This window comes from Neodiprion virginianus, chromosome 1 (assembly GCF_021901495.1).
Source record: "Neodiprion virginianus isolate iyNeoVirg1 chromosome 1, iyNeoVirg1.1, whole genome shotgun sequence".
NCBI classification, from domain to species: domain Eukaryota; kingdom Metazoa; phylum Arthropoda; class Insecta; order Hymenoptera; family Diprionidae; genus Neodiprion; species Neodiprion virginianus.
The window spans coordinates 28,156,920-28,181,592 of NC_060877.1; the positions used below are offsets into that span (position 1 = coordinate 28,156,920).

The following is a 24,673-nucleotide window of genomic DNA, read 5'->3' on the forward strand; positions in this document are numbered from 1 at the left end:
GACCATCGATAACCACCTCGGGTTATGCCTTGAACAGTAATACATATTTGCAGTATAAGAACACTTTAAAATATTGTGTGAGGATTAATATAATTAATTTATTAATTGATAATACAATAACTTCTATTGGCGCATTCATAGTTACTGAATTTGTGCGTGCGCGAAAAATGAATTGAAATAATTTATTGTAAACAAGACAAGTGTAAAAAAATTTAGATGAAATATAATTACAATTGCCATCAAATATTATAAAAATGTTTTACTCACCGAGCACAAATCCTCGTCCTCCTTGTTCCCCTTGTTCTCCTCGTCTTCCTCGTCCTCCTCCTCGTCCACCTCGATCACCCGCAACTACCCCCAACCACCTCCGATAACCTCTAACCACCGCCAACCACCTCTAACGACCACCGCCAACCACCTCGGGTCATACCTCGAGTACTAATAAATATTTTCAGTATTAGAACACATCAAAAATAATGTGTAAGGATTAATGTTATTTTTTTACTGACAAATCTGACCAAGAATATTGAGAAAATTATAAAAAGTTATAGATATTTTACTCGTACAATGATAGCTACTGAATTTGGGGTTGCGCGAAAAATGAATTGACATAATTTATTATAAACATGATAAGTTCAAAAAATTCTAGATAGAATAAAATCACCATTGCCATTAAATATTATAGAAATGTATTACTCACCGTGCAGAAATCCTCGTCCTCCTCGTCCACCGAGAGTCGAGATTCACCGGGTCGCGGACGTGGAGGGCAGGAACCGTGGAGCGCTTGTCCTGGAAGTCAAGTTCCACCAGGTAGTAGAACTTGAGCGCAGAAACTACGGAGCGCTCGTCCTGGAAGTCGAGTTTCACCAGGTAGCGGATCTGGAGCGCAAGAACCACGGAGCGCTTGTTCCTGAACTCGAGTTTCACCAGGTAGCGGATCTGGAGTGCAGAAGCTACGAAGCGCTTGTCCTGGAAGTCAAGTTCCACCAGGTAGTAGACCTTGAACGCAGAAACTACAGAGCGCTCGTCCTGGAAGTCGAGTTGCACCAGGTAGCGGACCTGGAGCGCAGGATCAGGAAGTAGAGAACTCGGTACTCGAAATCTGCGGAGCGCCATTCTCGTACGTCCGCTCTACTGCGCGGTTGTTTCCAAACTGAGGAATTCGGCTAGCTGATTCTACATCGATGACGTCAGGAGAAAAAAAATTTTGGGTGACGTCACTTTCTGAACATCCGAACTTTAATACTAAGTAAGATGTATGATGTATGATGTATGATATATGATATGATATGATGTCAAATGATTTTAGTTTCTACATTTCAGACAAGAAATACGCACTTTATCTTTCCTGCCAATTCCAGACTCAAGCGGCTAGGCCCTTCGATGGTCAGCCGTTGACTAAAGATATTTTTTTAAGTTAACGGGCCAGCTGATAACGATGCCGTTCTGCGACAGTTGGATGATAAAAATTTTTGCTTGTACCTTTCAAATGTGTTAAAATACACTCGAAGTTTTAAGAAGCATCTTTCTTTTTCTCCCCATCAAAAAAAAAATCGCCGACAATCACCTTTTTAGGTCTTCAAATCAGGACACTGCGTTAACTATTACAGTTACTCTGAATTTTTTCAGTCTAGAATCGTTCCGCGCTGCGGGTCTAAACTTACAGTCGCAAAACAGAATATTTCTCCACATTTTTCCACATTTTCTCAGTTGTTGGTCTTTCTCGCATTCCGAAGGATCCAATTAATCCATAATTCCTCTTTTAAATCGATATTAGGATTTTAAATTTTTTGCATACAAAATAGTCGAAAAATGAAGACATCGGGAGACTTATACAAAAGCTATGCTACACAATTGCGCATGTGGAATTCAAAAAAGATGCGTACGTGTATGGATCTTCACGCTGTGCCCACACGTACGTTTCTTCTAGTCACACCTCAGGCGACCATAAAGAAGGACAAGTCCAAGATGTACTCAATATCTGGCACATGTATTAACTATTAGTGACATTAGAGTGGGTCACGTACTCACAATCGCTCACAAAAAGAAAATCATAAAATTTGCACAATGGTCAAATAAGTGTATATACAACCCAATCCAATAAATCCTGAGATGAATAACGCCTGTTTCCTCCGACACACTTTACGCGGCGTTTCATTTTTTATGCATAGATTGGAGATAGGCTGAACTGACTTCAAATTTCGATTATTGTTGAAGGATTCGGGCCTAAATTGTACAAGAAAATAACGATAAATAATCATCAATAACATATATTTATTGAAATTGAATGAATCACATGTGCTCGTTTACACACCACCGCAAGCGGTAGCGTATTTGGCGTGTGTTGTTTAACCTCTGGAGTGCCGACATTTTTCCCTTGAAATTCGACATTTTTTAAAGTTATAATTTATGCATATAAATAGTCAACACGTCTGGTGGAGAGTCCGAGTTATCTGTTGACTCTTCAAAGAACCAGACCGGCCCTCTAAAGGTTAACGTGATATCCCCAGTTAATGGAGTTTAAAACAGCGAGGTATTCGATTCAACGAAACATTTTTACCATGCGTTACGCACAGCTAAAATCTACTAGAATCACGAAAACCAATAATTTGAGCGTTCATCAAAAATCCGTAAAACCATTTGTCTTCAAATCGTTTATCTACAGCGAGAATCCATCCCTCTCAATATGGATCGGCGACTCCCCAACAAAATGCAGTCACTCTAAATACTAGTCAAGGCGGTAGTACTGTGAGATCTTTGTGTCCACCATTTAGCAGCAACATGCGAAGATCACCGTCGGCCGAGAAGGCACGTAGGATAACATTGCCAGTATCTGTCAAAATTTCGAATCTATTGGTCAAACTGTTAAGTGTTACATATCCGTTAACGATTGTAAATTATCTCGAAGAACTGCTAAGAATTGCCTAGAAGCTATCCGGGGCAGATGACCAAATCTTCGCTAAAAACTGCAACCACTATGCATTCATGGCCGCAGGTTATAGGATGGCTTTCTTGGTTGGTCGAGTGCTGCACAGCCAAGCACCTTAGCCATTTAGCCTCGGACCATGTTCAACTGGATAATTTGCCATATATAGAAACAAAAAATTGCGAACATGTTGATAAAATAAAATTTCAATATTTCATAGATGCTTAAAACCGAGAGACAATGTTTTGCAGAAAGTTTCCAGTGATTGCGAGCTCATAAAAGTTGTCAATTATTTTATCTTACTGCCATGCCAAGTAATATCAATCGTTGATGTTTGTGATTTGTTCAGTTACAACTATTATAATGGCATTTTGCTGTGGTAAATATGTACTGCATTCGTGATGCAAAATACGACAGAATAAAGTCGTTTGCCGACATGCATTTATCATCCGTGCACTTCGAAAATGAGTTCCAAAAACTTGTTTCGTGTCGGAAGGCGCTACTATTTTGGGGATATGGAAAACGCAGGCGTGGATTCGCTTAGAGTTTTCTTTGGTTCAGATAAATTTTATTGCAATGCTGTTCGAAATCAGCAAAAAAATTTCTGAAAAAATTCGAATTAATTAACGTTCGTTTTGCAGCTTTGGTACTCAAAAACTTTTTATCCTACAATCGATCTATGGAAGGTTTTTCCGACTAATTGGATCCCAAGCAAATTAACAAACACAATCAGAACGTAGAATGAACTGCAAACATACGAGAAACTTTCTGTGGTTGCCGGTTTATTTTTGCAAATCGATTGTTGCAACGGATTACAGCTGATCGCATTCATTTTTCCGTGAACCATCCGAAAACATGTATCGAACAAGTCATCGTAGCATTCTGCAAAAATCAATATTTTTAACTGAGAGGAAAAAGAATTTTTTTTATTATTTTAGTTCGGCAGAAACGTTCCCATCGTTAAATGAATGGTCGCTAATCTACAACGCTAAAAAGCGTACCGCCAACAGTAGTCTTTGCAAAGTACTCATTCAATAAATGGTGACGCACCTCGGGTGTTAAATTTCTTGTGTCGGTAAATCTTAAAAAATTATCAATTACTTAACATGTGGCATCTATATACGTGATGTCTTTATTCTCCAAAATTCAACGGCGTCTAATGTGTAGCAATAATAACAATAAAATACTCAACAAAGAAGTTGAATTTCTTGTGATACGACCATTACCATCAATTAAGAAATCACAGATGTTCACTACCGCATAAAAACACTTACCAAGGAATTCCAATTTATAATCACTACGTTATTCTGGTTTGCAAAAAAATGTACCAAGTATATTATAAAAACATACAGTAATTAGACATACTACTTTGTTAAAATATTCTGACCTTGCGTGATTTATAACTCTCCACTGTACACATTCCGTTGGCTTCATTCCTGGGCATATAATTATCACTAATCATCATCGAAATATTTCAACAATCAGTCGGATATGAGTTAGGGGAATTGTGTGAAATAATATACAGCAGCTGAGATTTCATCAGGTTTGCATGAATAAGAAAAAGTAACTTCACAAATCGAGAGACCCTCCACGCTAAAAAGGTGAACCAGAAAAAATTGTTGTTCGCCACTTAGTAAGAGGATCCTGCTCACAGTACATATTCAATACTTGATAATAACAACCAATATTGTCAGGATATACGCATGGAGATACCCAGTCTATAATAATGTACTTAGAAACCTCAAAGTTTCAAGTATTTCACATCTCATAATTAAAGTTATATATTATTCTGACATGATCTCACTTTTTCTGTTAAGTGTGATTGCTGGATTACAACTTCTCTTCTCATCACTCACTTTGTAGAATAAGAAACGAAAAAAATCAGTGCTCCAGTGTTCGAATCCCAAGTAATTTTAAACAGTCTAGTTAGATTTTTTCCCTCTACATCGTACATGGAACTTCAACATCTATTTGCGATGTATAAATGAAGATTCCACAAATGTACCAAGTAGATGGTTAATCAGCAATCATAGCCTCTAATTATATCTTCCACCGTTATTAAAGGTACTTAGGGTATGTAACAATAGTAGAATCAGGATGATCAGCATGATACGATACTATGTACGTGCATGCTAATGAAATAATAGTACGAGTTTGATTTAACATTCACCGACATGGAAGCGAAGCAATATTTAAGCAATTTACAAAGCAATTTACCAAGATTGGACATATCGTCTGTATTCAATTTCAACCTTTTACAATGAAATTGAAACAAATAGATCTGAATAAAAATTAGTAATAAATTATTCATAGACATTACGAATCATATCAAATGCACATTCCATTTTGCCTAATATTTTGACTTGATAAATGCACTAATATAACAACTTTGTATCATGACAAAATCTTAGTAACAAATGGAATACGAGAGTCTACTAATGTAATTAAATGAATTGGGTGGAGAAAGAGTAGTTTGTACATCTAGTTAAACAGAAAATAAGTTCACATTAGGGATAATAACACGTATAGCTTTAGGCATTCACTCGAAAACTCTTAGATAGTAATTACTATAGTACAAATGTTATATGTTTATGTTTTATAGTACAATCGGCAGTCATCGCTGGTCTCTTGTGACACAGCTACCACATCACGACCTGAGACCATGTCACATATCTAATGAACAATTTATATAGATAAAAAATAATATATATCGACAACAATATGGATTTAGAACGTCTATCAATTCATTTTCAGATCTTACATGTTTTCAGTTTCCTGCGTGACATGACAATATTTTTGAAGCTGTAATTACGGTGCAGTTACAAATCTATACATAGAGATGAGAGTGATTAATGAAAAGATAGTCATTTTTTCAGGTCAAGATTCCACAGGTCAACAGACCAACTTTGGAGTTGGAGAATTAGACTTAAGGCGAGAAGCTCATATATCTGACATGACTTCGTGGCAAAATACTATCATAATATTGAAAAGAGAGCATTGCCAATTTCCAATTGTTTTCCCACAATCAGTAGCAAGTTACAGGGTCAAAAACAAACCACAATTTCTGAATAGCAGTAAATAATTCTGAATTTTTAAATTAAGCTTCATAATACTCTATTATATCTTTGGAAACTTCAAAACTTTCCATTACAAAGTTACATAAGATGGAAAATTATCACGATTACTTCTACGGGTTATTTGAACATAGGTACAATTACATGATTAGGGCACCTCTTAATTTTGAGCTCAACAGAAAATAGAACACAGACGTTTGTCGCTTTAACGGCCAGACGTCTTTGCCGTTGAAAAAAATCATTTTTCTCAACCACTTCAAATTTTTCTCAATCAACATATTTGAAAAATTACACTTTTTAAAAATAGTTTTTCTAATTTCATGCCTAAATAAAAAGTTTTTCAAATGAAATTATTCAGTGAAAACTTTCTTTAGAGTGCGTTACTAATTTTCCAATTCGTTCAGGATTTTTAAATTGAATTGAAGTAGATATTTGTAAAAATAACGGTTTCATCATTGTAGCAAATATGCTACAGTGGCAGTTAAAAGGTTAAATACTTTCCAAGACAACTACGTGCATATTGAATTGTGACATGGAGGTTTTAGTCGGATGGGAGCTTGTGTCGCCTCAGGTCCCCAAGTATCCTCCCGCTCATCATCGATTATTTACAGAATTCCATTGGAATCTTCCAGACGCATAATCTCAAAAAATTTCAGACCCACCTGAAAACGTCGTTTGCAAAAACAAAACAAAAAAGAAAACACAAAAAAATTAATCAAGACCGAAGATGAAAACTAATCAAAAATCTGCTATGTCAAATTGGCCATTGTACTTGAAAACGACGTTTTTCTCTAGGATTCTTCATCTCTTATCAAAACCTACAGTCCTTTACAAATCGAATTTTGACACAATGAAATGATAGTTGCAAACTACACAAGCTATTAACACTACATCATTAAAGGACATATATTACTTTGTTGTCAAATACTTAGCGCTAAAACAAAATTGTTTGAAAAAAACTTTTAAGAAAGAAAAAGACTAACCTCACATTTATACAAGCAATATAGATCCCATTAGTATGTTACATGAATGTATATATACATTTTTTTTGTGTTTTTTTTTTACTTATTTTCCATTAGCTGAAGCAACAATTAATAAAAGCAAAAAGTGAACTAAGAATATTTCTATCTGCGATTATACTCGTATAAACTGATTACCATTAAACCTCTTTAATTATCATAAAATTGTTTTTTCTTTACGATTACTTAACGCTGTATTCAGTGGAATTTTAAAACTGTAGATAGTTGGTTTTTTGTTTGTACACTTCGTTGTAATGTACATTGCCATACCAATTAAATTTATTTCGCAATTTTTCGGTGAATGTCATACTGACATTCACATTTCTTGAAATACTTTTAGTATTAAACTGTTTAGTATAACTTACTCTATGTATAGTTTTGTATGAAGAGACACGAGACATCACAAACAAAATGATGTCATTGTTAATTTTACATCACCATCACATTTTCATAACAAACTTATAGATATCTCTTATTTTCAAAACTATGTCCAACCTTAGCGGTGTGGAGGGTCATTTTTTCAAACTTCATAGAAAATTGAAAATTTCAATTTTATCATTTTTCCTAGATCTTTGAAAAATTACTAGTATTCCGCACATCCATGCACTGACTAAAGTTTCCCATACAAATTAACTGAATATATATAATGCAAGCAGTAATTGATAAGGAAATACAAATTGTATGCAGAATAAATTCACTTTACTAGCAAGTTACTGATTGATAGAAAAACGTGATGAAATATCATAGGTACCTAAGTTCGTAATTGTCTCGTGGATGTTTAAAAAAAATAAAATTATATATAATTGTAAAAATAGTGTTGAGCATCTAAAGCATATGAAAAGAAATAAGCAAACTACCCATTTCAATCGTTGGCTTGATAGATTTTTCATCACTGAGCAATTTATGTCGATATACCAGAACAGCAGATCATGTCAGAATGTAGTGTATGCATGTTGATATACTGTTAAGTATTAATGATTAGAATGGTAAGAATGTTTTTCATTCTGAATACTAAAAGGTAAGCTGTATTGAACCCCTGCGGTAAAAATTGTGAGGAACTCATTATTTGCCACGAAGAGCTGGTTTTTGTCGTTCGATAAATTTCAAATTCATGTTCAGGCACTGATATTTGTTCACATTGATGATTTGACAATTATGTCGTAAATTATTACATTGAATAACTTGTAGAGCTGGTAAACAGCAATATCAAGTTATATCTCAAGTTGCAATTTTTAAATACTAAAAGTAATTCGTATTGATATGATCACAATAGATATCTATCGATCTATGATAACTGTGTCGTTATTTTCTGTACAGTTAAGTTAACGGTAATATAAACTAATAATATTAGACCGCATTGTTCAATTTAGTTCTAAAGCGAATTTTTAACTGAATGTATTCAGCGTTTTTGTTTTATTACTTGGACACTTGAAAAGTTACCCCTTTTCAGGTTCATGTAAGTAAGTGATACTGTTGGTATGTCAAAACTTACAGACAGCCAATGACATTGATTTTTCGACGATTAAAAATCATCCCTACCATTACTCCGCAATTTATTTGTACGAGAATGTAAAGTAATGTAGTAAAGCGTCTTTATCTTTCGGAGTAAATTTAAACCATCATTCTTTTATCATAAACTGTGCTTTTCGAGTAAGTGATTTATGTTAAGAACATATATAATCGGACTATAAAAATCTATTATTCAGAATATATAAATTTTAAGTATCGGCAAAGTTTGAGAATATAATATTTTAATTGCAGCATTCTCATGGATAAAATTGAGATGCTTCTTGTACATGAAAAATTCGTGTAAAAGTGAAAAAAAAGTTGAGCAGCAATATTACTTTTCAGACAAATTTTTTTTCAGATGACAACTCAAATATCTAAAGCTATATAACACTTACTTCCTGTATGTAAAATTTCCTCATGTTAATCACTACATTATTGCTTTTTTTTTGGAATAAGAACATTTTGAGGAAAACAACTTTTAAATTCTATTTCAATCTAATTGCAACATGGTTGTTAGCTGTAATAATCTTGTAGAAAGCATCCTCTTTTATCAAACAGTATTATGCATTTCATTGCAATTCTGCATAATCGAGTATACGATATAAATTGAAGAGGTGTATTTGGCATTGTAAATATCACAAAGGTTGCATTCTGCGGTGAGAAGTTCGGTAAAGAAGTTTATGATCGAGTCTCTGGTAAAATCGGACCTTCTTTTATCATATTGAACTTTAATTCAGAATTTTTTTTGATAAAATTAAAACTATTCAAATATGCATTGTACGTCTAACACAAAATTTGTATAATTAAATATACTATACATACTGCTGCGATGAAAAGTGCTAGGTACTGTAGACGAATGTGGACTAGCTAATAAGTTTTATGTGATGACAGTTGGAGCGTTACGTCCAGTGTGCTCCTGGAGTTTACTCAATTGAAGAGCAATATTTAGAAGCGGAGCAAGAATTTTTTGGGGATCTTCGTTGTAAGTTGTTGGGTCAGACTCATAACTTTCAACATAAAGACGGATTGTAGCTCCAGAACTACCTGTTCCAGATAAACGAAAGATCACTCGAGAACCATCTTCAAACAACACTCGCAGACCCTGTAGAGGAGTTGAAAATAATTATGAAGGGTGGTTTCAACTCATCATATTTAGTAATTAATTTTGGTGCATCAATATATAATCTTCTCAGAGAAGCACATGGATTTCAGAGCGCACTTGAATTCATAACACTACCTACTAGTACATCATATGTCCAAACCTGTTTCTGAGCAACACTTCCATCAATTGGATCCTTGTACGCGTAATTGTCAGCATGTTTAACAACATACGACTTGTCCACATTTGTAAGTTTTGTTCCTTTGAAACTTGGATTGCTAATATGCTGTTCAAGTTCGAGCATCATTTTATTTGCAGCGTCAGATGCACAATTTTCGTAATCATATCTGTAAAGTGAATCATGGAGATCAATTGAAATATAAAATTTCATGAATCGTTCGTCTTTTGGGTTGTTAAATTGGTTTTCCGTATGCAACTAACTCGAAATTCATATGGGAAGGAAAATATTTTGAAAAAGTCATGATTTTCCGTTCAAACAACATGTACCAGCAGTAACCTATAATGTGACCAATGATGAGATAGATATTTTGACAGACTGTAATGGGATATTTGAAAACGGTGTTTTGTTTGAGGGGCTGATCAATATTTCGTTAAAGTGACAGATATTTCGATCTTCATGTTTACTATATAAAGACATACCTTGTAAAAAAGTTTCTACCATACTTGGTCCAATGTGCTTGCAGAATTTCCTCGACAGATTTACCTGAGTGTGCAATAATGCTGAGCCAAGCAAGACATGCCCAAACTCCATCTTTTTCGCGAATATGGTCGGAACCAGTTCCAAAACTTTCCTCACCACATAAAGAAAGTCTTCCTGCATCCATTAGATTGCCTGTCCACAGTATAAAACGTTTAATTAACCATTCCAAATTCCAATCATCGTTTCATTTGATTCAAAATACTGTTTTCAAGTAACTGTAGAATCAAATTTCACATAAGAGATGTTTTCACTCACCAAAATACTTCCATCCTGTTGGCACTTCAAAGAATTCAACACCAGTTGCTGCAGCTACTCGATCAACAGCACCACTTGTAGGCATAGATCGAGCGTAACCTCTTACACCTGTCTTTTTAAAGTATGGAATAGAATCCAAATTCGCAGCTATGACTGCCAACGAATCTGACGGATTGACAAAGAAGGCCTTCTTGCCTATTATCTAAAAATGCATTCAAATTTGTTGAATAATACACGCAACCAACATAAATACTGCTATTCACTATACTAATTATGTGAAAAAAAATCATAATATTTACAAACTTCTAGACACTGTTATTTGAAATACAAGGTAAGTTACATTAAACCTCACAAATAAAAGGAAATTAATTGAACAGTGAGCACCGCCGCATGGCTAGTTAGACAAGTGATCAGGTGTATAGAACCTTTTTACTGTAGAGTATTATTTATTTTCTTATTTATCGCTAATATTGAACCACCAATATTGACGTTACTTCAATGTAGTCTGATAACTCACTGATTACATTTGCCCTGAGGCGGCGCCTAACGACCAGCTGAGCTGCATCTATTCTAAAAATTTAAAATGAGGCGCCTCACATGTATGATTTCAAAAACTTGCCATGTTTCTATCTCCATCGCCATCAAAGGCTGCTCCAAGATCGTAAGGGCCGTTTTTAACAGTATTCACAAGATCTACTGCGTAAGTCAAGTTAGGATCAGGATGAAGTCCACCAAAGTCTTCCAATGGAATGATATTTACTGTGTTTGCTTCAGCTGCGCCCAATTCGTCGATAAATATCCGTTTTACATATGGCCCAGTGACTAGTAAGACATTGAATGTAAAATTAATGATGTATAGCAGTGATGTTATTGATCAGTCATTTTACTATGACAGATTAGGACAGTTTTTCGTACGTTATTCCACACTGTAAATTCAGCTGTAGGTTAACAAATTTTCATCAGCAACTATATCTTACCGCCACTCATTGAGTTGATAAGAACTTGAAAAGCAGATCGTTCCGTGCTGCCTTGGATAAGTTTCTTAAGAGCGGCGAAATCAAAAATGCTCTTCATCAGTTCAACGTAATCGTTGACAGAGTCAATAACATCGACAGTAAAATTTCTTCCATCGACTTCTATATTCGTACTCTGAATTTTAGATATATCAACGTTGATCCCTGAAGCAATTTTGTAGCTTTTCAAAGTTTTGGTTATGTCATAAATTTTGTTGGTAACAGCATCAGGTGCAGGTCCGCCGTTTTCACAATTGAACTTTATTCCAAAATCAGCATCTGGACCACCAGGGTTGTGTGATGCGGTTAAAAGAATTCCCCCTAGAGTTTTGTACTTGCGAATAATAGCCGAAACAGCCGGAGTTGATAGGATTCCATTCTGTCCTACTATCAACTTGCCTACCTATTGAAAAACAATTCTCACTTTAATTATTCAGTCAGTTGCTATAGATTTCTCCGTTTACAATTTATTGAAGGTCATACAAGAATAATTCAAGACTTGTGATTTAATTTCCTTCCTATCAAATATAAAATGTCAAATACAATTTTTGGTAAATGTAATCGAATTGACAAACTTTTTGAAAAATATGAACTCATCTGCGTAGTATGTATAAACAATAATTTGCTGAGAAGTAGTTTCAAAATATTGAAAAATAAATTAAAAAGAAATATTCGGATGAAAATCAAAATGAGTCGAAAGATAATAAACAGTTAGAACTCTAATATCTATTATATCAATACTTGCACAAGTTTACAATTGTAATACAAATTTTACATCAGAATTACAAGTTTTCTTTTTAGTAAGAAATCTAGGTATTCGAAATATAATCGTAAACCTAACTTATATAACAAAACTGTAGGTAAATACATAGATAATTATTTCGTAATTAAGTAAAAAGTGCTAGCTCATAGTGGCCCACGCCTGTTTTAATAATCTTAATGACCGCAGTATTAGATCTTTATCAATAGCTGATAGGCAAAGACAATACTGTGGTATGGATATACGATATCTGTATGTATATAGGTATAGCCTACGTTATCGTGTCACTTTATACACACGTAAATTTCATAGTATGAACTACACGTGTGTATTCACAATTTGTAGTACCTTACAGCATGACTTCTAAAACTCATTATACATGTGTTATGCTGTAATTTTTACGTTCTTAGCAAAAAAAAAAAGAACTAGAGTAACCATTTCTGAATTTTTATCTCATCTCAACTACACTGTACAAATTGAATAAAGGAACGTATTATTACAGCCCCCCCCTTGCCTAGGCAGCGAAGCACTCATACATGACATGCATTGAGATGCAAAGCTGTGAAATCACGTCACTTTTACGTGTGCATGTATATATATATATATATACATACATACATACATATATATATATATACACACACACATATACATGACGAACAGAGAATATTAATTAATAACAGGGCAACTAATTAATTTGACATACCCCGTTAGCTGCAGCGATTCTTATGATTTTTGCAACGGCCTCCTTGCCGTAATATCGGCCGTCACCGCCGACGACCAGCGTGCACCCGGTCAAACGATCGCCAAGAGCTTCCAAAATTGATTGGATAAAATTTTCAGTATAATGCTCCTGTGTGAAGACTTTGACGGCTTTTCGTAGACCCGAAGTACCCGGCTTTTGACCCTCGTGAACCTTCGTGGGTACGCTTACGCTTGAAATATTCCCGGGCATAATATTTTTTTTAATGTAACAATGTTCGATGGTCAAATATACAACGGTGCGATTCGATGTTAAACAACAATTGTAAATATACGATTAAATACCGAGCCCAAAAAATGTTCGGTAGAATCGACCGCCAGTCCCGTCACCGCGGTTGCTAGCAGACTAAATTTTATCTGCCAATGACACACAAGGGCATGGATCCGACAACCCGTGTATTACTCACTCGGAAAACATTCGCCTTCAGGCATCGTGTCAACTGCTATCGCCACGGACTCATGGACGGAGCCACGGTTATCGCACTGATCATACATACATATGATATCGTTCGCAGCTCCGGAATATACATACCAGAATAATTTTCGCAAGCGCAAGAGTCGCTCACTCCCGGCATGAAAAAAATTAGAAACAAATCGATTCATTTATCAAGTTGCATATGCTACTTTTTTCATCACGATAGTACGGCTAAAAGATATTTTCGTCTCGAGAATTTTTAATTCGGATTTTACAGAGCTACTTACTACTTTTATCCTCGTCTCTACTGTTGCGCGGAATTAGAGATTACAGTTCAATTTAACTATTTTATTTTGTACTGTATTTTTGGTACGTAGAAAAAGCGAAGAAGAAATGTACAACCTTATGTTATTTGCATGTGTGCATGTATTTCTGAACTAGATTTGATTATTGAGCAATATTTAAGTTTAATAACTGCTGGAAGGTTGTAATAGTAAATTTACAAAAACGAGAAATAAAAATACAATGTTACACCCTGTCTCGATACCTACTCATTGTAAGTTATTCTCTTCCACTTCTTAATTATTCGGTAAAGAATTTTCGTAATTCGAAAAAGAAGTTGCAACGCATTAATCTATCTGGGCATTCGTGAAAAACTTCCTTATACATACTTCACTATAGCTTTCATGAAAATGTCTTTGAGATTTTATCCGTTTTTGAATAGCACTACTTTTACTTTCCTAAGAATAATTAACAACTCTCACTCTACATTACCGTATTCGACAAATGCATTGTTCTACAATTCTGTGACTGTTACATTACTCCGCATTCTCAGAATTTTATTAACTATACTGTGACACCTGCAATAAGTATGAATTTTGTTTATGCCTCGGCGGTATGTGCATATAGTACACAAATAATAATGTAGATAACCGATTGATTTTGGAGTCAACACAAATATAGGAGTAAACATATAACTATTCGCTTCAATGTGAAATATCTATGTTTACAAAGCAGATACCTCAAAATAACAAATAAGACAATACAGCAGAAAATTGTTTGGAACATGTCACAATGGAATTTTCAACTGTTGGCGTCCGGTTCCAGACGTTTCAAATCACTTTTTTCATGCTATACAGGACTGGAATGACAATGGCAATGATTATCCTTAAATATATTTCTGCTAAAAAATTTGACCTGATTTTCGTATCAAGTTTAAATTGCAACGTATCACACATGTTAATTATAGTTATCGTTATATTTGCAAGGACATGTTTGGAAAAATTTAGCCGTGAACTCTGAGTTATCAATACTTGATATTTGTAACAATATGTTCAAGGTCGATATAAAGTCTGCACGTTTCCGCCAGCTGGATATAGCTATCTAAATCATCTCTATAAATTCATCGAGCCTAATGTGGGTCAATCTGCTACTAACATAAAATTTAGTAGAATCGTATACTCGGTGAGAAACTTGATAACTGTCTACCTTGACTGTATTACGCGTGGGGAGAGATAATAACGCTCTATTTTGTAACAGTGGATCTCGATCACAAGGTTGACGAAACTTCGAGAAAGCAATCTTTTGATAATAATCTGACGTCAAAAATACAAAACGAAAGATGAAACAGTTTGACCTATAATTCTAACAGTTGCTACTCATGTACAATAAAATCATTCCATAAGCCTTAACTAATACAAACTTAATTTATAGAAACCGTGAAACGTGAATAAATAAATAAAAAGGTAATACAATATTGCGCAACCTTTAGATGTTTTATATTGCAAAAGGATTCCTATCGTCTCATTAATGAGGATGTGAAATTGTTATCGGCATTTAAATAACACATAGTCTCTCGTGGTTTCTGTGCTGCATGAAAAAGCGATACTTTATTTAGCCAAAACAGAATTAAGGTGAACTGCGATTGTCTTGGCTCATGCTATATATGGAAATAAATAAGATAAATAAGATTGTTTTTTAAGAAGTTGTTAAAAATAGTCGTACTGACTAGCAATTAATGGAATTTAACTCAGTACAGCATATTTACGCCACAGTGAGATGCCATAAAAATTGTTTAATGGTGAATTTAATTTGATGAAAAAATTCCGTTTAGATAGTGCAAGCAAAATCGTATGATAAGTTCATAGAAACATGTGTAAATCCAATTTAGTTGATAGTAAATGATAAACTTTCAAATTAATTATATCACATCTTTAGCTACCGACTTCATAGAATTTTATTTTTGGCAAAACCTATTAATAAGTCAAATGTTATACTTCTATCGTTTAGTAATTAAATAAGTTTTTCTGTTGCTCAGCAGTTGTGAACGAAAAAGGAGATAATGACCAGCAGAGGGGATGATACTTATTACGTCACAAAACCCAGATATAATCACATGCTGTAGAAAGCATAGAGCTGAAGTTCTGCGAGTAAATCAGTCCGAGTTAAACCTTTAGTCAGGAAGTACGATTCATACAGTAACAAGGACAGTACTTGGTTCAAATATTTAAAATCCACCAAATAATACCAAGTTATTTTTTCACCCAACGGGATAGCATAACACATATCATACTTGCGGTAATAAAATAAATTCAAATATGACTGCGTACATACTAATGAAAGCCGATAAAAATTTAAACCAAGTACTTGTAGCAATACAAAAAAAATATAAGGTGTGTAAATGTTTTCGTACAATTGTCAGTTGTAAATAATTATTAGTAGAACACCGAATAAATTACTGCATATAACATAGAAACAACGTAAAAGTTTGAAACAATAATAGCTTGTGAAGAAAAAAAGTATTCACAAAATGTGTATTTTCATACTCTGCGAGAATTGAACTTACTATCATTTAGGCGACCTTCTTATGTTAAATCATTTTTATAACGAGAACAAGATATTACATATTTGCTACTACCGATATAATCCCATATCAGTGACGAAAAGCAACTAGAATTCAAGAGCTGGTATGTATAAAGCATTATTGGTCTATTATCATTTTACATAGCAAATATTATTCGCTAGGGATTTACTACTACTTGGTAATAAATGCAATTATTAAAAAGTACTTGTTATATGAATAACAGATGATTCGACGCAATTTCATGCAAATTTTCTATTAGGAGAAAAATGAAACCAAAAAGACAAGCTGAAGTAGCAAAGTTAGAAGCAGGTCTTGAATCTTTATTATCACACGCTACACTCTCCGGTGAAAATGAAACAGCTAAACAACGGCAAGGTAGACAATAGAAATACAGAAATTTGATTGCTAACATCGCTGATTGAAAGAAATTTTTAATGGAAGAATGTGATAAGAATTTCATCTGTTGATACAATTCAATTTAACAAAATGATGCGAAGTCTTGATGAATTATAAAAATAAAACAGGTATGTACGAGCGAAAACCAAGACGTGCGTGGAGTGTAAGTGACACATCTCCACCACAAGACAGTGGATCTGAAAGTGCACCCTTACTAAGCTCTGGAACTCATATGAGCTTCTCACCTATGATTTTTCATGACTCTGATACTAGTGACTTAGACTTCAGTCCTATTGCAGATTCTCCCAGGTAACATTCGTATGAAGTTATCACAGTCACATCAGAAGACATCTATTTTATTGGCAATGTTTATAATATGGTTTTTGATCCTTCTACTTTGTGTTGCTTCATTTCTACTGCGAGTAACTACTTGTGACATTTGATAATCGTATTATAGAAAAAATGCTATAAATGTTTATAGATATGGTAGTGCGGCAACTTCAAATTTTAACTCCATGGCAATATTACCAAGAAGAGTACCTCTTTTAGCACACGATAGTCCATTGATAACATCGCACCAAACAAATATTTCACCACCACCACCGTATAGCCGGGAAGGATATTACCAAATTCACAACTCATTGTCAGACCTGGTAAGAAATCAAGGAAAATGAAATCAACTTAAGAGTACAACCACATTTTTAACCTTTCAAGTTCTCATATTTGTAGTCTTTCAAAGATTCTATTTACTTGACAAAAAAATTCATCTGTTTAATTGAGTTATTGATAAAAATCAAATTCTATAGGTCATAGATGATTCAATTTGTAAAGACGGTGGCACACGACCAATCATAAAAGAAGTTGGTCGAGGTTTTTTGCCCGGACCTTTACCCTTAATACAGGATCCTCCGCCAATCACTTCCAAGTCCACAAAGCGAACACAGAGCTCTTTAGTGACAATGTAAGCCCATAACATACAGTGCAAATAAAACCGTATCATTTTGATGAGTGATAAACTTTTAACTCATGTTAACAATCTCGTGTACTTTATCTGCCAAAAATGTTTTAACATTGCCCAGGTGCCAACGGCAACGTTCACTGCATTAAATTGTTAAATCCATAGTCAATCTCTTTTTAGTACCGTCCATTCCTGACTTAAGTGAACTATAGCTGGTAATTCTCGCGAAAAATGTTGCTATTGTGGTAGGAATTTTTTTTATAATATTCAATATTTCAGAGTCTAACGACTATGAATAAATACGGGAAAATATTTTTTCACACTGATTACGGACTACAGCAAATATAACAGGCTTTGATTTCATACACATATGCAATAAATAAGTATTGTTGCTGTTTTATTCATTATTTTATAGACCTCTATCAGTATAACTTTAGCTGATGTATGAATCAACAAATGTTTCATCAGAATCACTGGCAGAGTATACAGGGTGTCACTTATTTTACAAATATAGGAAATTTCTAAAATTTTCCTCAACGGCATGTTATTTGTATGAATATGTATTATGTCTAATGATGAATTTTACACAAATAAAAATTTGACGGGTGTCCTGAAGTAAAATTTCATGAAAAATCAATGATAAAATATTTCTCGTATTTGATTGAAGCACAAAAGAACAAAACACAAAGCTTAATGCGTATATTACAGTTGCATAATATGCTTATGGTTCATTTCTAGCGTTTAATAACCTTGACACAACACTGAAATGTTGACGACTGATAAAACCATTAAGGAAAGAGATTAACTTACATTGCTAATCTTGAAGACAGTGTAAAACAATATAAGATGGTGTTTGCAATAGAAGCATTAAAACAGAGATAAGGACATTATTTTTTACATAGCTAGAGATTTTTACCTTCACTTTGTGATACTTTAAATAGGATTAAACACTAGAATCACGGTATGAAATGCAGTGTAATCCGTTGAAGGAAATTTGAAACAACTTTCATAATACGATTAGAAAACCACAAATATCGTATTTTCACCAAACATTTTATGAAAAATCTACGCAAAGAATTTAAAAAATAATACTTGTAAGCAGTTCAGACATTTTTCCTTTTGCTTTTACAATCACTCAGAATATGAAAATATCACATCAGTGCACATGGTATAGATAATGGGAATTGAATATCAAGTTCTTTCTTCAAATTAACTATCGCAAATTTTAACACTTATACGCGAAATTATTGCCACACGTTATTTAATAACAATAAAAAATGGATGGATTTTAATGCGTAAAAAAAAATGTTTCTGACAATTTCTGCATATTCTAAAAATGCTTGTACGTAGCTTTGCAGAGGGAGTACAATTCACTGGCTGCTTTAGTTACCTAGATACACGCATATAAACCCCTGCCAAATATCACATCACCTATACTATTGTAAGCAGACTGTGGATAGAAGTTTTACACATTATTTGAATGGGAAACTTGCGAGACTGTAGTATAGTAAGGGGTATTGCTTCGTCTGTTGCCTAGGCAACTGTCTAGTCAGTTCACTGCCCCCTGCTAGGGTGGATACCCTTCTCTAACCAGTCAAGCACACGAACGCGTTCGTACAAAAGATATACCTATACCAGCATAATAACCTATATTTGTCATATTTACACCCACGATCCGCACTTTCGACATTATTAGTCTTGATAGTTCATGTTTCGAGTAATACTATATGTTATACTATAAAGAAAAAAAGAATGATTACCATGTTACAAATTATGGATATTCAGATTGATAATAATATTTTTCAGATTTTCAATATGGAATACCATTCTAGGTTCCTCATTGTTAACTATGCCATGGGGTATAGCAATGGCAGGATTAATTCCTGGAATAGGACTTATGTTAGCTATGGGAGGTCTTTGCCTTTATACAGCATACAGGTTACTCCAAGTCCACAAGTATCACGGTAAAATTTTGAGATAAAAACTTAAAATGCAATTGAGCTTAAAGAAGTCGGTGTAACTTGTCCATCAATGACTATATTGCATTGTAGGAGCAGGAGATAACGGAGAAGTTACTGCACTCAGTCGAACTCTACTGGGCTCCTGGGCAGAATATATTGCCAAAACTTTTAGCATTACAGTTATGCTAGGAGCAAATATTGCATACTGGGTTTTAATGTCAAACTTCTTGTACTATTCAGTGAACTTTTTATACGGTCTGTAATGAAAATGATTATTTTGAATCACAGCCATTGTTGTTCAATCAACGACATGATTATGATTCTTTTCTAAATCTTTATGTTGCCAATTACTAATCATTTTCCACCTGTTACAGATATTATTGCAGGACTGCCAATACACCCACCATTTACAAACGAATCTCATGCAACAGAAGGTGCATTTCTTTAAATTCTATTTTTATAATTAAATATATTTCGTAAAATTCAATTGAATAAAGACATCTTCATAGGTTAAATGGAAATTTTTCTTCTTATACAGTTTTGTGCCCAAAACAAGGATTGTACAATGATAGCAACCTCCACGACCATTCATATGATAACATGGGACCACTCTGGGACTTGTATAAAACAGTGCCTATAGTTTTGGCTATACTTATATTCCCTTTGCTCAACTTCAGCAGTGCAACTTTCTTCATGAAATTCAATTCACTTGGTAAGAGGAAGTACATTAAATAAATAAGAGTGAAGTAATTAACCAGAAAGGGATTGAGACAGGATCCAGTGTTCACCATTGGCATGATGTAATACATGGACACAACTTTTACTTGGAACTATTGCATCTATTAGAATCGCATCATTTTACTGTAATGGCGAATTCATTTCATCTGACATGTTTTTACTTTTGATAGGTACAGTATCAATTCTTTATTTGATTGTGTTTGTCATTGTGAAGTCGACCTCCTGGGGTATTAATATGGACAATAAGGCATGGGAAAGTAGTTGGGAACTGAGACCAACTTTTCCTGCATTATCTGGTATGCTCGCGCTATCATTTTTCATACACAACATTATCATCACTATAATGCAGAACAATGAAAATCAAAAGAACAATGTAAGTACTTTGATGTGAAAGACATACAACAAATCTGCCCTGACAAAAACTGTACAGTAATCACAGCAGATTTACAGATAATGTCATGTTTACACAGACAAAGTGATTAATATGAGGATATAAAAACTGTTAATGCGCAACGACTTGCTTGTGTTGAGTGGTATGACAAAAAAATTTTTTCACTGCTTTCAGGGAAGAGATCTGACCATAGCTTATATTTTGGTTATATGCACCTACATTTTAATCGGAATTATGTTCTATGTTTGCTTTCCATTGGCCAAATCATGCATCGAAGATGTAAGTACTCCTTTCCCTTTGAAATAACGAAATATGTTATCATAAAGATCATGACATGACATTACCTAATCAATATGACTTGATAGTTCTTGAAATGTAAACATTAATCATGGTTTGATTTTAGAACTTATTGAACAACTTCCAAAAATGGGATGGTTTGACCATAGGCGCCCGAGTTGTTTTATTCTTCCAGTTATTGACCGTGTATCCACTAATAGCGTATATGTTGCGTATTCAAATATTATCGGCTATATTTAAAACTTCCAACTGTACCAAAAGCTATGTTTTGATTGTAAATATCGTAACGGTACTAATCTGTGTTTTGTTCGCTATATTTATGCCACGGGTAGGTACAATAATCAGATACACAGGTGCAATGAGCGGTTTCATTTACGTTTTCACTTTACCTAGTCTATTGCACCTAATGTCTATGTACAAACAAGGTAAAATGACAATGATATCAGCCATTTTACATTTGACCATACCAATTATTGGTGTATCTAATCTCGCAGCACAATTTCTCATCAGTGAAGACTAACTACAGTTTGCGAATTCAGTTGTGATTGTATTTTCATTTTAAGGACACATTGTGCGATTCAGTTTATAATATGTAATATTTTTAACTACCTAATACGTCTTTTAAATAAAGAATATGTAAGCAATCATCTTAATACGCTATTTCACCACTCAAATATTTCTTTATTGTCAAATTTCTGACAGTTGGTTACTAGGAACTTTATTTTGTAAGCTCGTTTAAATTTCAAATTCGGATTTTTGTTAGAAATTATGAGAATTATCCGATACACTACCACAGTTAGTATATGCAATCTTCAAATATCACGTTTTTTATTAACAGATGCAAACGAAAAATATATGTTTCACAATCAGAGAAACAAATAGAAAAATTGTATCTCAATGTGGCTGCTGAAAAATACATAATTCCACATACAGAATTCAAAGTACGTATGTTGGAGATGTGTTTAAAAATTGTATGTCCGGGGAACTAAGTTACGTTTTTTAAACCCATACAGCGTGTCATGCCTTTTCTATCTGCATCTCTGAAATGTCTCTCTGAGCTAGGTAGTTTTCATCAGAACCTCTCTTACCCATGTGTCATTATATGCCACAGTTACTGTGTAGAATCATGGAACAATTTTAAATATAACAATTTCTGTGATTATTAATTGACTTGTTTGTAAGTATCAAGAATTTAATAAAACATTTTTGGTACATTATTATCACAATGTATATATATATATGTATATTAGGGTGTTTCAAAAAAAGACGAATTTATTTTGTTTTTCTTATGGTGTCCAAAAATTGATAGTATACCTAAAAATAAAAATTTTAGCGCCAATATGAGCTTTAATATCAATAATAAGGTTTGCCTCTATCCATTTCTTTATTTTCCATTTAAATAACACGGAAAATTTTTTTTTTCAATTTTATTTTGTGTGTGTGTGCGCGCGCGCGCGCGTGTGTGTGTGTACACACATATATACATATGTATATAAATTCGTTGAAAAAAAATTTGACTATTGCAAAAAAAAAAAGATATTTTTTATTACCCTCTCCTCATTTGTTGCGATATTAAAGTTATCTACATATTAAGTATAATGTATCTAAACTCACTTTGGTGAAGCTGCACTTTTGTAGACCCAAACAGTATCAACCCCATGTCCGAATATTGCAACAGGTTCCAAGTTGGGTAATGGAAAACGACAAGCTACTATCAAACTATCTCTCTTTAGTTCTGAGTTAAATTTCTCTTCCACTTCGTCCATCTGTACAGAAATTTCATAACATTAAATTTTCAATTCATTGTCATTCATTGATGTTATTATAAGATAACAGCTTGCAAATAAGAGTGGAGCTATGGTGAAGCTGAAACTAGCAGCCAGAGTTAGAAGCGAAACGTCTTAAACTTGCTGGAAATAGAAAGATGCAGTTCAGTTTCATGCTTGTAATTCTATAAAAACAATGGGAGTTCAAGGCATATGACAAAATTTTTATTTTTGGACGTCACTACGGTATTCGAAAGAATATTAGAACGTTTGGCTAATACTTCTAGCTGCTAGCTTCAGTCTCGTAATCGAGCTCTATACAAGCCTCGCAACAAAATTTAAGGTAAGTATAACGGTTTTTATTTGAAGTTAAATATATGACACATAAGGCAAGATGGATCAAAAAAATGCAATCAATGCATGCAATTTGCATGCAATCAAAAAATTATTTTATGTGCAAATTAAATGATTATATATACACTTACCATTTGCTGCACTCCAAATATAACAACGTTATCGTACTTTTCCAAATTAAATTTCCAAAGATCTTTTCTAAAAAAGGTGACTCTTGATGATAATCCTCGCATTATAGCGGTAAATCGTGAGTACGCTATGAGCCATGGATTTAATTCGATACCATCTGCCTTAAATCCATTTTTTGCAGCTGCGAAAACCTGAAGCAAGCATCCATGTACAGGAATAGATTTATTTTTAAAAATAACTACAATTAATATATTCCCAAATTTTACTACTTTACAAAATTATTTTTATCGTTAAACTACAGGTGGTTAGGGCAAATAACGATTGTATCTGAACTAGATCCACATGGAATAAAATCATAATTTTGATAAAAATAGGACGCACGTTCTTGTTTCTAAAAATTATTTTAGTTCATTTCAAAAATCATCACATGTATTGACGTACTATGCGTCCGTCTCCACTACCCAGGTCCACCAAGGTTCCTGAGCGCCCCTTCAATGCTCGTAGAACATTTTCAACTTGCTGAGTGGTTGCCGGCACATACGGTAAACAAACCTTGCGCAGTGCTGGACTCACAAACGGAAGACATACTGCACTGATGGCGACAGCTGCACCGCCTGAAAATATTAATTTCGGTTAATCGTATGAAGAATATCTGAGAATATCAGTACAGATAATGTCTCTAGGTTTGTGCTCGCAGTAAATCTGTTTTTGGTCATCTAATAAATCATGCCACATAACCTCACCAGTAAGTCCAACAAAGATTAAACCGATATTAGAGGTTCGTTTCTCAACGCCACTAGATAACTCTTCATTTCCTAACTGTAGTTCTTTCATAATTATTTGTATTTTTCACCGCGAGACTTAATTATTGAACAATTACTTCACATTTGTAACACGTCGCTGCCGCGAACCGGGAACAACAGGTTACATCTGTTTAGCAGCATGTCTATACCTCCATTGAACATACATATTACCGTACAGCTGAGAATCATCGCTGTGTTTCCGAAAAATACGCAACGCCAATCGTGCGTTGATGCGTACAATGATTCAAGAAACGATTTACAGAATGAGAAAAAATGATCCCGAATAAGACAAAACTATCATAAATCAGAATAATTAATATCCAGCTAATGAAGTCAAAATACGCGCGCTTTTCTAATCAATACCGTTAAAGAGGAATATTATGATTGGCTAGTATTCTCGTAGCATACAAATTTCAACCAATTGAAGTATCTGAACAATTTTTTGACACTTTTTGTCATAACCA

At 34.0% G+C, this 24,673-nt stretch overlaps 3 protein-coding genes across 6 annotated transcripts; 1 reads left to right on the top strand and 2 right to left on the bottom strand.

Moving 5' to 3' along the window:
- Positions 1-3,691: 3,691 nt before the first annotated feature.
- On the bottom strand, positions 3,692-13,501 carry LOC124310204 (phosphoglucomutase). The gene is made up of 7 exons (XM_046774006.1): positions 13,083-13,501; positions 11,581-12,019; positions 11,223-11,425; positions 10,604-10,805; positions 10,288-10,480; positions 9,791-9,974; positions 3,692-9,630 (listed from the first exon to the last, which is right to left on the bottom strand). The coding sequence occupies exons 1-7, from the start codon at positions 13,329-13,331 to the stop codon at positions 9,406-9,408; spliced, it is 1,695 nt and encodes a 564-aa protein (XP_046629962.1). The 5' UTR covers positions 13,332-13,501; the 3' UTR covers positions 3,692-9,405.
- LOC124310206 (ATP synthase subunit C lysine N-methyltransferase) lies at positions 11,883-24,462 on the bottom strand. Of its 3 annotated transcripts, none has more exons than XM_046774011.1 (5): positions 24,150-24,458; positions 23,848-24,020; positions 23,409-23,597; positions 22,772-22,923; positions 11,883-12,019 (listed from the first exon to the last, which is right to left on the bottom strand). In XM_046774011.1, exons 1-5 carry the CDS (start codon positions 24,238-24,240, stop codon positions 12,016-12,018), a joined length of 609 nt encoding a protein of 202 aa, XP_046629967.1. In that variant the 5' UTR covers positions 24,241-24,458; the 3' UTR covers positions 11,883-12,015. The 3 variants fall into 3 exon arrangements, with proteins under 3 accessions (XP_046629967.1, XP_046629966.1, XP_046629964.1); XM_046774010.1 differs by lacking the exon at positions 11,883-12,019 and adding an exon at positions 17,324-17,462 and having other exon boundaries at positions 24,150-24,459; XM_046774008.1 differs by lacking the exon at positions 11,883-12,019 and adding an exon at positions 22,165-22,471 and having other exon boundaries at positions 24,150-24,462.
- On the top strand, positions 15,992-22,391 carry LOC124310203 (sodium-coupled neutral amino acid transporter 9-like). Of its 2 annotated transcripts, XM_046774004.1 has the most exons (12): positions 15,992-16,519; positions 16,676-16,791; positions 16,941-17,121; positions 17,294-17,465; positions 17,619-17,773; positions 19,577-19,734; positions 19,822-19,986; positions 20,106-20,165; positions 20,270-20,443; positions 20,640-20,842; positions 21,035-21,139; positions 21,264-22,390. In XM_046774004.1, exons 2-12 carry the CDS (start codon positions 16,683-16,685, stop codon positions 21,675-21,677), a joined length of 1,896 nt encoding a protein of 631 aa, XP_046629960.1. In that variant the 5' UTR covers positions 15,992-16,519; positions 16,676-16,682; the 3' UTR covers positions 21,678-22,390. The 2 variants fall into 2 exon arrangements, with proteins under 2 accessions (XP_046629960.1, XP_046629961.1); XM_046774005.1 differs by lacking the exon at positions 15,992-16,519 and having other exon boundaries at positions 16,665-16,791; positions 21,264-22,391.
- Positions 24,463-24,673: the final 211 nt, after the last annotated feature.

Bases quoted from the DNA above. Each gene is read 5' to 3' on its own strand.
- LOC124310206 (XM_046774008.1), bottom strand. From the start codon at position 24,240: ATGAAAGAACTACAGTTAGGAAATGAAGAGTTATCTAGTGGCGTTGAG. The intron at 23,598-23,847 runs GTACGTCAATAC...TGCTTGCTTCAG, and splicing joins GTAGTGGAGACGGACGCATA to GTTTTCGCAGCTGCAAAAAA. The intron at 22,924-23,408 runs GTAAGTGTATAT...ATTTCTGTACAG, and splicing joins TATTTGGAGTGCAGCAAATG to ATGGACGAAGTGGAAGAGAA.
- LOC124310203 (XM_046774004.1), top strand. From the start codon at position 16,683: ATGAAACCAAAAAGACAAGCTGAAGTAGCAAAGTTAGAAGCAGGTCTT. The intron at 19,987-20,105 runs GTCTGTAATGAA...CACCTGTTACAG, and splicing joins TTCAGTGAACTTTTTATACG to ATATTATTGCAGGACTGCCA. The intron at 21,140-21,263 runs GTAAGTACTCCT...GTTTGATTTTAG, and splicing joins CCAAATCATGCATCGAAGAT to AACTTATTGAACAACTTCCA.
- LOC124310204 (XM_046774006.1), bottom strand. From the start codon at position 13,331: ATGCCCGGGAATATTTCAAGCGTAAGCGTACCCACGAAGGTTCACGAG. The intron at 12,020-13,082 runs GTATGTCAAATT...GTTTTTCAATAG, and splicing joins GAATCGCTGCAGCTAACGGG to GTAGGCAAGTTGATAGTAGG. The intron at 11,426-11,580 runs GTAAGATATAGT...ATGTCTTACTAG, and splicing joins TATCAACTCAATGAGTGGCG to TCACTGGGCCATATGTAAAA.